Source organism: Quercus lobata, chromosome 9 (assembly GCF_001633185.2).
Source record: "Quercus lobata isolate SW786 chromosome 9, ValleyOak3.0 Primary Assembly, whole genome shotgun sequence".
NCBI classification, from domain to species: Eukaryota; Viridiplantae; Streptophyta; class Magnoliopsida; order Fagales; family Fagaceae; genus Quercus; species Quercus lobata.
The window spans coordinates 44,212,117-44,226,613 of record NC_044912.1 but is presented as its reverse complement, the minus strand read 5'-3'; the positions used below and the strand labels follow the sequence as shown (position 1 = coordinate 44,226,613).

Here is a 14,497-nt window from a genome sequence, read left to right as displayed (position 1 = left end):
GGCTACGGCGATATTGATCTGCTCTCAACTAAGTATTATGGATATGTTTTCACCTTTGTTGTATATTGTTCTTATATAGACACAAATATTATAGTTTCATAGATGTACTCCCACAACGTTTTGGATTACTTAACTTTCTTCCCACCGAAAATAATTAAAATTAAAAAAAATTAAAACACGGAAAAATTTTCTTACTTATATAGTGATTGTGGTTTTTATAATTTAGGTATGCATATTTGTTACACGAAAGATTACAACATAAATTGTAATTTTTTTATTGAAAATAAAATGTGTGCAATGGAATACTTAAACAATTATATTTAAGATGGATATGAGTTGTAACATTAGAATAAAATTTAAGATTTATTTTAAAATATCTTACTCATACAATTATATTTCCTTAAAAATAATATTTTTAAATTTGAGGGAAAGATAAGTTATTTTTTTTACCATTTTTATTTTTATAATTGTAATGTGTATATGAAAAGAATGTTTATTTGGGAATATATTAATTCATAAAATTACTGCATCTACTAATGAATAAATATTACAACCCTTTGAGAGAGAAGTAGTTATTCCTCATTTTGAAGAATAACTATTCATAATAGATGATTATTTTTTGTAAGAAAAATATTTCTTTTAGAAGACTGTAATAAAAACATGATCAAACTAAAAAATTGTTAAACTATGAAAATAACTATTACATTATATTGCTTATTACAATTTATCGAACATGCTCTTAGTGCAATGTCCTTTTAGTTAACGCCTTAACGGTGAACAAAAGCTAAGATGTTTTAAAGTGTTGGCATGGTTTTTATTTTTCTATTTCTTTTTTCTTTTTATTTTTAAATGATCCAAGCTTTTTTGAAGTGATACAAAAATCACAATCTATCTATCTATATATAATATGCTACAAAAGTTAAACTTTCAAACTAGAGAATACACGTTAAAGTGACATGTGTCCTTTTGACAATGCATAAAACAATGACACATACAACCTTTTGTAACTCCCCTCATCTATTTGTAATGATATGAAAAGATGACACTGTGTAGTAGGCAATTACTGGGACATGTTAATTTCTTTGTCATGTGTTAATAATATATATTTCACTTTTAAATAAATATCTATTATAAGCTTGTTTAAATACTCTTCTAAATTCTAATTATAAGATTTAATAAATAAATAAATGATTGAAAATAAAAATTGAGGTGAAGAAACAGGAAAAAAAAACCATTAATTTTTTGTTAACAACGTTTGAGGTGAAGAAGCAGGAAAAAAAAATGTTATAATTAAATTACTATTTTGGTTACAAACCTTAATATATTATTATTGCCATATTTTTTAAGAGTATTGCTACAACCATAGATTATTTTACAATATTTTTACAAACGGTTAATGTGACTAATTTCTTATTAGTTTTCATTTAGGCTTACCATTAATATCACTTTAATTCAAATTTTTTGTCATCAATACTACTTATTTTTTAGTTAATGGCTTTAATGTCACTTTAATTCACATTTTTTATCATTTATGTGAAATTTTATCTAATTATATAACTTTATTTATTTATTTATTTTTTTATATAAGGTTGAAATTCTATTCTAGTTTAATCTAAGTGTATATGTTTGTGAAACTCTCTCCTACAGACTTAAAAACTGGCCCTTCCTCCCCCGACACCTCATAAGTATTTATACTTATGAAGTGACTATTGCTCCAAGAGTGTGCGGTGGTATCTTTCTATTTTTTGAATTATATCTCTTTAGGTAATGGTACATCAATTATGTTATATTATCATTTTTTAGAAGAAAAAAGAAGTGGATTATTAGAGATTAATTGAGCCTCTTTACAACTTCCAATATTTCCATTTTCATAAATTAATTTTTTTTTAGGTAATGGTCTACAATTCAATCATGCCAAATTATTAGCCAATTATGTATCTTTCTAAAAAATTGACTATTGGTATTAATTGAGTCTCTTTACAACTTCCAAACATTACCCAGAACTTCAACTCATTTTTTCCATTAAAATTAAATGTTTGATTCCAAGTTGGACACCCTCTAAACTTGACTCACTTTGTTCTTGGGATGGAGTATATGCCAAGAGAAGTAAGGAACATTTGGAATGGAAAATTAATAGGTATTTCTTTAATCTAAGTGCATTCACATTAGCCTCAACAAACTGGCGTGAGGTTAAAAATGTTGCTAAAAACCCACAAAAAGCTCACGCATCAATTTCAACAAATTACCATAAAAATTTAACATTTAATTTTGACTCGCTACAACCAGTGAGATGTTGTGTCTCACTACTACTTAAAAATCATTTTTATTCTCTTTTATCTTCCTCCTCTCCGCTTACTCTTCTTTTTTTCTTTGGCCACCTATGGTAATTAATTTGATTTATGAAGCAAAGATGACTGCAGGGACGTTTCAAACACTTAGCTTCTCTCACATACACTGTACAAACAATTTTGTAGCTAAGTTTTTCGGTGTGGATGAAGGATGTTCCTCCACACCTCAATGTTGTACTCCTAGTTGATTTGGCTTCTCTTTAATGGAATCAACAACCTTCTTCCCAAAAAAAATAATAATAAAAAAATAAAAAATACCAACTCCCCCAAATATGAAAAATAAAGAAAAATAAGATCTTATTATAGAAACTTTCGAAAATTAAAAAACATAAAAAAACATCGCACTCTAAGAGTGCACAGTCTATCCGTGTATGGAAACTATATTCCTAGCAAGGTCATAGGCAATATTATAACTTTGTTGAGCCAATACTCCAATTAATGTCAAGTTGGCGACAGTACTCAGAGCCACAGCCATGCAAAATTTGTGTGGACCTGCAGGGGTAAAAAAGCTCTTTACATCTAAAGCCAAGTCAACCCCATTTGCGAAGGTAAAGGTAACCACTGGAAACCCAACAAGGTCACGATCAATAACCCCCCAGAAGCAAGGACATGAACTGAGCGTTCCGACGTATTGTACCAAGTCATCCATCAAGCTTAGTACTTCATCTTTTACTGGATCAAATGCAGCTTTTGGTAGATAAGTAAGTGTTGCACCTGAATCAATAACGATTCCACCTGTGCCCTCTTTAGTCACTTTAAACACTTGAGGTGAAATATCTAGCTTTTTCTCACCCACTCTGATGCTATCTAAAGATACATAATAATAGCTACCAACAATTGTAATTGGGGTAGAAGGGCCTTCTATTACAGCTCCATCTCCAATAATCAATTGATTATGACTATATTGAAGATCCCATATAGAACCAAAGCAGTAGGAGAATTTAGAACCCTGTTGATTCACCAATGATGTCATCTTTGCGCCAAGACCAAGTACTCCGCTGGTTTGGCCACCCAAGTTACCCCCCACGTTAGTTGCATAACCAAAAACTAAATTGGGTACCGACGTTATTCCTTCATCAGAAGTCTCAAAGGTGATCTTTTCAGTGCTCAAATACCCAGATACAGTGGTGCCATCACCGTATCGTAGTTCGAATTCACAACGTGAAGCTGGACCGATCATACTAGGAGCTTGATGGCAAATGGGAGACGAACAGGGTAATAATCTATACGTGGCCGACTGGGGTGGATTAAAAATTGGAAGAGCTTGGGTAAAACAGTGAATGCAGGGCTGACACTCAGTCCACGATACACTACTACCTGTGTCCATAATTATGAGGTGTGGAATAGGAGGTGAACCAATGGATATATTTGCCATAAATCCTTGATGCTTAGTCTCAGCAGAAACACTAGAGCGCACATCATCTGTGTCTAGAGAAACCCCTTGAATCTCCTTCCATATGTAGTCTAAACGAGCATTTGAACTGTCTATAGCACGTCTAGCTCGGTCTGCTATGGTGTCCTTAGGGTTATAATATGGGGAGTAAATTGAGTTATGGTGAAGGAGTTAGGTGACCAACCGCTTAGTTTTTGCGATGGTGGGACTATCGGTGGCTAAGGATGTAATACTAGTAGTGAAGCATAGCAAAGTGATGCAAGAAAGAAGAGATTGAAAACAACAGCCATGGCTACAGCGACGATGTTGCTCTGCTCTCAACTAATGAATATGTTTTCTCCTTTGTGGCTACTCGGGTTTCATGTATACTGTTCTTGTTCTTATATAAACACAAATATTCTAGATTCATAGACGTACTAAGGTTTCGTTTGGAAGTTCATAAGGAAATGGGAGGGAATGAAATGAAATATAATGTATTTATATACGGGAAATGAATGGAAAAAAAAAAAAATGAATAGAATGAAATTAAGTAACCTTATTTTGAATAGAACTCTCTCTGATACGAGTAAGAAAAGTTGCCCGCTCTAGCAAAGCTTCTCCTTGAGAACTCTGCTGTAGTGTGGCACTGTTGTCCCTTCCTAGGAAGGAGTTTTTGTCCCTTGAGTTAACTGTGTTTTCTCAAGGCTAGTGGTATTAATCCTTCAAGGGGTTTGGGAAACACTTTTATTTTATATGCATAGTTTATAGTGGAATGGACGACCTCACAAAACATTGGAGCTCTCTCTCCCTTTCAGATAGAGAGGGTACAGGTCTTAGGCTGAAAAAAGAACAAGCGGCAAATGATTTCACCATTGCAGCTAAGTTCTTCACTAAGCGTGCTTTGAATATTGATGCCATAGCAAGAACCTTTTCGCCCTTATGGAGATCAAAAAAGGGTTTTAGCATCAAGAATAATGGAGACCATATTATACTGTTCTCCTTTGATAATGAAGCAGAAGTGGACAGAATTCTAGCGTTGGAACCGTGGTGCTTTGACAAATATCTAATGGTCTTTTCAAAATTCAGTAAGGAGTCAGCACTAGAGGTGTGTAATTTCAACAAAGTCTCTTTCTGGGTTCAAGTCTATGATATACCATTATGTTACAGGAAAATAGAAGTTGCAGAACAGATATGTGAAACCATTGGGATTATACAACGCCCAAAGGATCCCCCTGAATGCGACGACGGTAGCTTCATTAGAGTCAGAGTGTCCATTGACATTTCTTTACCTCTTTGCCGAGGTCGACTCATCACCCTGGATGATGACAGAGATTGCTGGGTTTCCTTTAAGTACGAGAGACTCCCCAACCTCTGTTACTGGTGTGGCCGACTCACTCATTCCGATAGAGACTGCGAGAAATGGATTGATAGCGAGGGCTCGCTCCAGCAGAAAGACCAATAGTTTGGGGCTTGGATGAGAGCCCCTCCGTTTGTAGCAGCACAGAAAAATGTAGTGGAGGTCCCAGGTTTTTTTGCCAAGAAGAAAAAGGAAAATCCGGTTCAAAATGCTTCAACGTCGACACCTCATCCTTACGAAAAGAACCGGCTGTTGGTCGCTGAACTAGCAGACAACCGCCCGACGCCAGTTAATGGTCCTTGTGCTAACCTGGGCTATCTCGCTACTCACGGGGGCACAAGTGCTGCCTCGAACGCCTTGGATTTGACAGAACCTGACGTTTCTAGGAAACCCACTCATCAGGAAGACTTTGAGCACTTAATCCGAGAGATTGACAAAGATATCAATCAATTTGAAAGTGGGAACGTGCAAGAAGGGCTTTCAAATACAGATGGGCGGGAACATATAACTGCTGAGGTTTATAGGCCCTCTGTTCACTCCAACCCAGCCACAAACGGGAAGCAAGCCCAGCCCACCCAGCCCACTCCCTCATGTGATATCACAAACCATGACCTTCATGCATTGTCCACTCAGGCCCAAGCTGGGAAGAAATGGACCCAGATCCAAAGGCCTCCCATTATCTCAGAACCATAAGAAGCAAACACCATTATTGGTAAGAGAATCTCCCTTCCTTTTCCAGACTATTCTTCATCCCCAAAACGCAGAGCTATTGAAACTCCCTCTTACAATGAGATCAATCTCCCATCGGCGGCAGCTGGCTCCCAGCCCCGCCGGCAGCCATGAGTTGGCTATGCTGGAACATGCGCGGGCTTGGGAACCGGCGCACCGTTCGTGAGCTCGAAGCTTTAGTCCAAGCACAAGATTCCGTGGCCCTGTTTTTGGCTGAGACGTGGGCTGATGAAGAAAGACTTCACTTTGTGTGTAATAAATTGAACTTCGATCATGCATGGATTGTCCCTTGGATCAACAGTACTGGGTGTCTCAGCCTTTTTTGGAAGAAGACAGTCCATATCGAAGTGATCTCCTCCTCGCCGAACCATGTGGATACGATCGTTGGGAACTCCGGCGAGGATCGATGGCGCTTTACCGGTATTTACGGTTTTGCGGATTCTAGAAGGAAGCAAGAAACTTGGTTGCTGCTTCGCCAGCTGCACCGTCGTATCTCCCTCCCCTAGCTCTGTGCAGGAGACTTCAACGAAATAATGTGGGCGCACGAAAAATTGGGCAGGGGTCCGAGACAAGATCGAAGGATGATGGAGTTTAGGGAAGTCCTGGATGAGTGCGGTCTAATGGATTTGGGCTTTAGAGGGGAGAAATATACTTGGAAAGGAAAACGCCAGGGGGGTTTGGTCTTGGAACGGCTTGATCGGGCAGTAGCAAACAACTCTTGGTTTGCTTCCAACCCGGGAACTCAGGTACAACATCTTCATTCGCACACTTCGGACCATAGACCTATCATTGTGTTGCCGGAGGGTATCTTCCCTAAGCCTTGTCGACCTTTCAAATTTGAGAAAATGTGGCTAAGCGACAGGGGATGCTCTGATACTGTCATCTCGGCTTGGGGCAACTCCTCTCCGGATACTACTATGGCCCAGGTTGCAGGTAAGATCAAACTCTGTGGTGATAGGCTTTCTATTTGGAGTAAACAATCTTTTGGTTGTATTAAGAAATTGATTGATTCTAAAAGTAAAATGCTTGCAAAAGCTGAACTTGCAGCTGCTAGAGGGGGAGGTGATTATGAAGTTGTTAAGGCCCTACAATCGGAGGTGAATGTTTTACTTGACAAAGAGAGTCAAATGTGGGAGCAACGTGCTAGAGCTTTATTTTTGAAATGCAGTGATAGAAATACCAGCTACTTCCACAGCAAAGCTTCCCATAGATATCGGAGGAATCGAATTCTCGGCCTAAAGAACAATGCCAATGTGTGGTGCTCGGAAGTGAGTCAGATCAAGGAGATAGCAGTTGAATACTACAACACCCTCTTCACCTCTTCCAACCCATCGGACATGAATGAAATTCTGGATGCAGTCCGCCCATCGGTCTCTGCAGACATGAACATCCAACTCTCAAAACCGTTCTCAAGAGAAGAAGTGGATTCAGCAATTAAAGAGATGGACCCCATTAAAGCTCCTGGCCCCGACGGTATGCCTTCGATCTTCTATCATTCATTCTGGTCTTTACTTGGTGATGATGTTTATAATGCTGTGTTGGATTGCCTTAATAATTGTAAGATTCCTAAGGATATAAACCACACTAATATCACCTTAATCCCGAAAGTTAAGTCTCCTGAAAGCATCACTGAATTCAGGCCGATAAGCCTATGTAACGTGATATATAAGTTAGTATCAAAAGTACTTGCAAATAGGCTCAAATCTGTTCTCCCATTTATCATTTCTGAAAATCAAAGTGCCTTCCAGGCAGGGAAAGTCATCACTGATAATGTCCTCATGGCTTTTGAGACCCTGCATTATATGAAACACCACCAAAATGGGAAATCCGGGTTCATGGCGCTCAAATTGGATATGAGCAAAGCCTACGACTGGTTAGAATGGTCTTACTTAGAAGCTCTGATGAAAAGGATGGGTTTTTGTGAGTCTTGGGTGGCGTTAATTATGGAATGTATATCGACTGTTAGCTACTCTATTTTGATTAATGGGGAACCCACGAATACAATCTTTCCAACCAGAGGCATTAGACAGGGCGATTCGTTGTCGCCATACTTATTTATTCTTTGCACGGAAGGCCTTCATGGCCTCCTAGCAAATGCTGCTGATGCTGGCCTCATTAGGGGTGTTTCTATATGTAAGAAAGGTCCTAGACTGACGCATCTTTTCTTTGCAGATGATAGCGTAGTCTTTTGTAGAGCTTCCTTAGCCGAGTGTCATGTGGTGCAGAATTTGCTGACTTGTTATGAAAGAGCTTCGGGGCAGATGTTAAATAGATGCAAAACTGGTTTGTTCTTTAGTAAATCCACACCTACTGAGACCCAAATTCAAATAAAAGACTCTCTGGGGGTTCAAGACATCAAGCTATATGAGAAGTACCTCGGGCTCCCTGCTTTAGTCGGCAAATCTAAGAGAGCCAGTCTGAATTTTATTAAGGAGAGGGTCTGGGCAAAGCTCCAAGGCTGGAAAGAGCAGCTCCTCTCTCAAGCGGGCCGGGAAATCCTCCTTAAAGCCGTTGTCCAAGCCATCCCGGCCTATGCCATGAGTTGCTTTAAGCTCCCCATCTCTCTATGCAACGACATTGAAACATTAATTAGGAAATTTTGGTGGGGGCAGCGTGGTAATCAACGGAAAATCCACTGGACAAGCTGGCATTCTCTATGTAAATCCAAATGTATGGGTGGTTTAGGCTTCAAGGACCTCCAAAAATTTAATGACTCTATGTTGGCTAAGCAAGTTTGGCGTCTCTTGGGCAGCGAGGATTCTCTTTTCCATAGATTCTTCAAAGCCAAGTTCTTCCCGAATGGGAGTATTCTCGATGCAAAGGCTGGGACTAGTTCTTTTGCTTGGAAAAGCATCCTCAAAGGGAGAGAAGTGATCAGCAAAGGGATGCACTGGAGGGTGGGTAATGGTTCGGAGATAAGAATTTTTCAGGACAACTGGCTCCCTGATCCTTACCTAAATAGAGTCTTGTCTCCCCCTGATTTTCTTAGCATAGATGCTAAAGTATCCGTGCTAATGGATGGGGTCAACAGGTGCTAGCTGCATGATTTAATTGATAACATCTTTTTACCCCACGAAGCAAAAATGATCAAATCCATTCCTTTAAGCTTGATAGACTGTGAAGATAAAATTTTCTGGCCTTCGTCCCCAAATGGTGAATACTCGGTGAAGACTGGATACAGGCTTCTTTCGACTTTGGGTGCCAGCGACAGTCCGAGCTCTTCGGACTTCTCCCATTCCAAGCAAATCTGGAAAGCTATCTGGAAGCTGAATGCTCCTAACAGAGTTAAAATTCTTTTGTGGAGGGCTGGGCTGGATGCTCTGCCTTCTCGGGTGAACCTGGTTAAAAGAATGGTGCATTGTGATCCGATTTGTCCCAGCTGTGGTCAGGAGCAAGAAACGACCCTTCATGCACTCTGGTCATGTCTGGCCTTAGAGGAAGTATGGTCAGTGCGTTTTGCGTGGCTAATTAGGCAAACGAGGCGATGTTCAAATTTCCTTGATGTTATTTAAGGCTACTGCTCAAGGGGTGAGTCTTTTGATCTGTTTGCTACCTTTACCTCATTTATTTGGACCCGTCGAAATAGATTGAGAGTTGGAGTATCTCCTATCCCGTTGCAAAAAATTAACTCTTTGGCTCTTAACTCTCTTCAAGAATTCCAGAATGCAAACTTTCTCCCCTGCAACCCTTCCCCTCCCCCCATTCCTGTCAATTGGTCTCCGCCTCCTGCAAGTTGGGTAAAAGGTAACTTTGATGGGTCTTTATTCAAAGAGACCGATTTTGCTGGATTGGGAGTGATCATAAGAAACGACCTTGGTCTAGTAATGGCTGCCTCAGCACAAGTCATTCCGCTGCCTACTTCGGTAGAGACAGTGGAAGTGCTGGCAGCTCGTAATGCCATCTGTCTTGCTAGGGAGCTTCAGTTTAACAAGGTAATTATTGAAGGTGATTCGGAAGTGGTGATCAAGGCTCTCAATAGTTCAAGCACCTCTTATACCAGCTTTGGACATATAATCCAGGACATCAAGATTGTTTCTGCTGCTTTCAGTGAGATTAGGTTTTGTCATACTCGCAGGCAAGGTAACAAAGTCGCTCACTCGATAGCTAGGCGAGCTTGTAATTTTTCTCCTTTTATTGTCTGGATGGAGGATGTTCCTCCAGACATCCTATCTATGTACTTCTCTGAATTAGTTCAATGAAAGTTTCTTCCCCCCCTTCTCACTGGGGCGGATTCTCAAAAAAAAAAAAAAAAAGTAACCTTATTTTGATGTTCTAAAATGAAAGAATGGAAAGAAATATGAGGTAAGTAACCTTCTTTCAGAGTAATATAGAGGGAAAAAAAATGAAATTATTTTATGACAATATTACTGTGGGGCCCAATAATTTATGGGCCAGGTCCACTTGCTCGTGGGGAGTCCAAAGGCCCAAGCCGAAAAAGGTAATGGCCCGGAGATGCAGCCGAGGACAGTTTCGTCCTCGGCAGACCCAAAGCTCCATTAAGGGGAGGGGTAAAAAAGAGATAAAGGAACAAATGTGGAAGGAGATCTAAAATATCTTGGGAGAGTTATCCTTACTACCCTTCCCAGATAAGACTCTGCACCTAACAGAACTGTATTCTCCAGCTTTATCAACCATCCCCAACAATTCTGGGATTAGACTGATGGGACAAATATCAGTCTTGTAAAGGTTGACCCTACACGTGGACGAAGGACAGCGGACGCAAGCTAGTATAAAAGAAAAAGTAAGTGAACCTAGAGGAGGGCTCTGATCCTATCTCCGAAAAAGAAACTCCATGGGTGAAAACACCTTAACAACACATGCACATCATACCACTGTTGGGTAACCGGGGTAAGACCTTAATGGTCCTCGGATCAAGTCCGAGGAGCCCAACCCCATAAGATGCGACGCTGTAGGGCTTAAATATTCAAACCCGACTCCTTTTTCTACAGGAATTCCTCTAAAATCAAGACCGGAACATCGCCCCGTGACCAAAGGCAAGCTTTTCAAGCCCACTCTCTATAAATCATATTGTGAGGGGTCTTTCATGTGCGAGCCCAACATCATTATTGGGCCCCAAAAGAATCGTGTCCCTACAATTACTATTAGACCCTTAATTTAAAAATAGATGGCTAAATATATAAGGGTATTTTGGGAGTTTTACTAAAACAATTCATTAAATATAATGTCATTCCCTCCAATTCCTTACAATTTTGGGGTGATGTAAATTTGAAAATTTGAGGAAATAAAGAGTAATGAGTATTATTCTCTACCAATTACATTCTTTCCCACTTAAATTTTTAAAAAGCGATTAAACTTTCCATTTCCTTCATTAAAATTTCCAAACAAGGGAATGAAAGAATATTTTAAAATTATCAATTTCATTCCTTTCTCTCATCCCAAACAAGGGCATAGGATTACTTAATTTCTTCCCACTGAAAATAATTAAAATTAAAACGTGGACAAATTTTCCTAGTAATATACGAAGTGCGGTTCTTATAATTTATAGCAATGTCCATTTAGTTAATGCTTTAACGGCGAACAAAAGCTACGAGGTATTAAAGTGTTGGCAAGGCTTTTTCTTTTTCTATTTATCTTTTTGAAAGATCCAAGCTTTCTCTTAGTTGTACAAAAATCAGTATCTGTTTATAATATACTAGTCGCTAACCCGTGCGATACACGGGATAGTTAAACAAAATTTATACACATTCACTTTTATTGGTACAATCATTTGAAAATAATTCTAACTAATATCCAAATGTAAGAGACACATTGATTTACTATTTAAAGTAGCCTTCTGAAGAATTTACACATATTGTGCAACTGAGCCTTAATATCTCATCAACAATAAAAACATGGAAATTCAAAACATGGAAAGAAAATAAAAATTACAACAATTAATTCCATTATCTTTCATGCTATACTTTGTAATTGTACGGAATTAAGTCAACTCAATTTAAGTAGTTGTAATAAAATTGGCTTCTACTATTCTCTATTCTATAGAGATATGAACATATTGGATTTCTCAAACAATTACCGGTATTGCAATAAAATGATTTATTATTGAAAATAAGAAACAAAGAAAATCTGTCTATAACTTAAGAAACACAATATACTAAAATTAAAGAGATAAAATTTTTGGAGGACAAAATATTATAGATAATTTTAGAAACAGATTATACACTTAAAAGGGTTAGTAATTTATAGCACTTACCCCCCACTATTAGTATACAGACACCAAGTGCGGTCATCGTAACCCTTTGAAAGAACCTTCCCCAATTGGACCCTATCAAAAAAAAAAAAAAAACACCCAATTAACAAAATTGATCCAAAAGGGTCTAAAAAGCACACAAAATCAATTCAAAAAACAAAAATATGAGACAAAGTAATTACTTTCCGCTGCCAATGAAATCGTCTTTTGTATTGCTGTTCCAAATTGCAACACTTATCTCTCTAAGGCTTTCAATTAACGAAAACACAAACTTCTCTTGGAATACCGGAGTATTATGACCATCTATACACACACAAAAACAAAAACAAAATCAGCATAACTCACTATTACTCTATATAAGCCTCAAAAATATAAAGAGAAATTAAAGGGGTTGAATTTTTACGTTTGGAGAGAGAGAGTTTGCAGAAACTGTGGCTTTATATTTCTTAACTTGAGAGAGGGGTAAGGTTGCTAGGGTTTTGAGGTGTTATAATGTGTGCTTTATTTTTATTTTTTATTTTTTAAATATTGTGCTAATGTGGAAAATTGTGGTGCCAGCAGAGGCTTTTATTTTTTATTTTTTAAATATTGTGCTGACGTGGAAAATTGTGGTGCCAGCAGAGGCTTTTATTTTTTATTTTTTAAATATTGTGCTGACGTGGAAAATTGTGGTGCCAGCAGAGGTTTTGGTTTTATATATATATAGATTATAAAAGTTTAATATTCAAATTAGAAGATACGCACTATGGTAACACATGTCCTTTTGACAATGCATAAAACAATAACACATGCACTCTTTTGTAACTCCCTCCATCTATTTGTAATGATATGGAAAGATAACACCATGTGACAAACATTTATTGGTACATATTAATTTCTTTGCCATGTGTCTTCTATATTACATATTTTTTAGTTAATGGCTTTAAAGTCACTTTAGTTCACATATGTTGTCATCAATATTACATATTTTTTAGTTAAAATGCTTTAAATCACTTTAATTCACATTTTTTGTCATCAATATTACATATTTTTTAGTTAATGGCTTTAACTTCACTTTAATTCACATTTGTTGTCATTATTTATGTCAAACTAGCTTGTAACCACATGTATAAACATTGATACACTTAAAAATATACAATAAGATGCATATTATTATTCCTATATATAATTTAAATACTATTGATAATCATTCTTATATTTTATTTACTCTTTAAAAAGTCTTGTAAAAATATTATTAGGTATAAAATGTAAACTGTCCATGTCTATTTTTATTTATTTATTACTTCTTAACTTTTGTTATTGTGAAGTACTTTTTTTTTTAATACAATTCATTTATTCTTGAATCTTTGGTTTTTGTACTCAATAACTCACTTGTATGAATATTTATGATGTGGTTCCCATATTTGATTCTAGAATGAAGAAACAAAACTCTCTCTAAAAATAAATAATTGAGGATACACGGCACAAAATTGAACTCTAATTTGAAATTCTAATTAAACTCTCTTTTAGAAAATCTAACTATATATCTTTCTATTTTTTGAATTATACTTTTTTAGGTAATGGTCTTTAGATCAATTATGTTAAATTATCATGTTTTTATAAGAAAAAAGAAGTGGATTATTAGAGATTAATAGAGCATCTTTACAACTTCCAATCTTTCCATTTTCCTAAATCATTTTTTTTTAGGAAATGGTCTACAATTCAATTATACCAAATTATCGTCTAATTATGTATCTTTCTAAAATTCGACTATTAGGATTAATTGAGTCTCTTTACAACTTCCAACCATTACCCACAACTTCTTCATTTTTTACTTTAAAGTTAAATGTTAGTTTTTGTTAGGTTATAGATTGACCTCAGTTAATTTACCTAAGTTGATTAATTAGGTCAAATTAAATACAATATCATGGAGGCATCAATAAATCAAAATTCTAATCTAGAGTGCAACGGAAATGAAATTTGACACAATGATTTGTTGAGTAATAGGAAAAACATCCAAATGGCAAAAACTCTACCAAATAAATTACAGGTCACTACTCTCAAAAGTCCGCTAATCAAGATCAAGTGATTATAAGCACATTGAAATCTTACCCTTATGTTAATTTAACACCAAACCCAAATCCAAAATATATGCTACCAGAAAGTATAAAGTAAAAACCCACAATCAAATCTCATAATACTTAAAAGTTCAAAAAAAGAGAAAACAATCAGTTGAAGTTGGACCCAACTTCTGACAAATTTTTTTCCAAAACTCCATCGTGGTGGACGGTGAGAAATGTAGAAAAAGCGATGAATCTAAATATAATTGTGAATTTTTTAACACCGAGTCAACCCCAGCAAATTATGACTAATAGTGTGGTTATAGAAGAACTGTTTTTTTTTTGGGAAGAAAAACTACTGTAAGTTACATATACATTAAACCCAAGTCTATTCCCTAAACCTTATACGAAAAACAAGTGCTTTTAGCTTTAGAAATATACAAC

The 14,497-nt window shown here is 36.9% G+C and overlaps 1 protein-coding gene across 1 annotated transcript; it reads right to left on the bottom strand.

Annotated features, from left to right (window-relative positions):
• Positions 1-2,709: 2,709 nt before the first annotated feature.
• LOC115961821 (aspartic proteinase nepenthesin-2-like) lies at positions 2,710-4,031 on the bottom strand. Its single transcript, XM_031080734.1, has 2 exons — positions 3,975-4,031; positions 2,710-3,867 (listed from the first exon to the last, which is right to left on the bottom strand). The coding sequence occupies exons 1-2, from the start codon at positions 4,029-4,031 to the stop codon at positions 2,710-2,712; spliced, it is 1,215 nt and encodes a 404-aa protein (XP_030936594.1).
• Between the last annotated feature and the right edge of the window lie 10,466 nt (positions 4,032-14,497).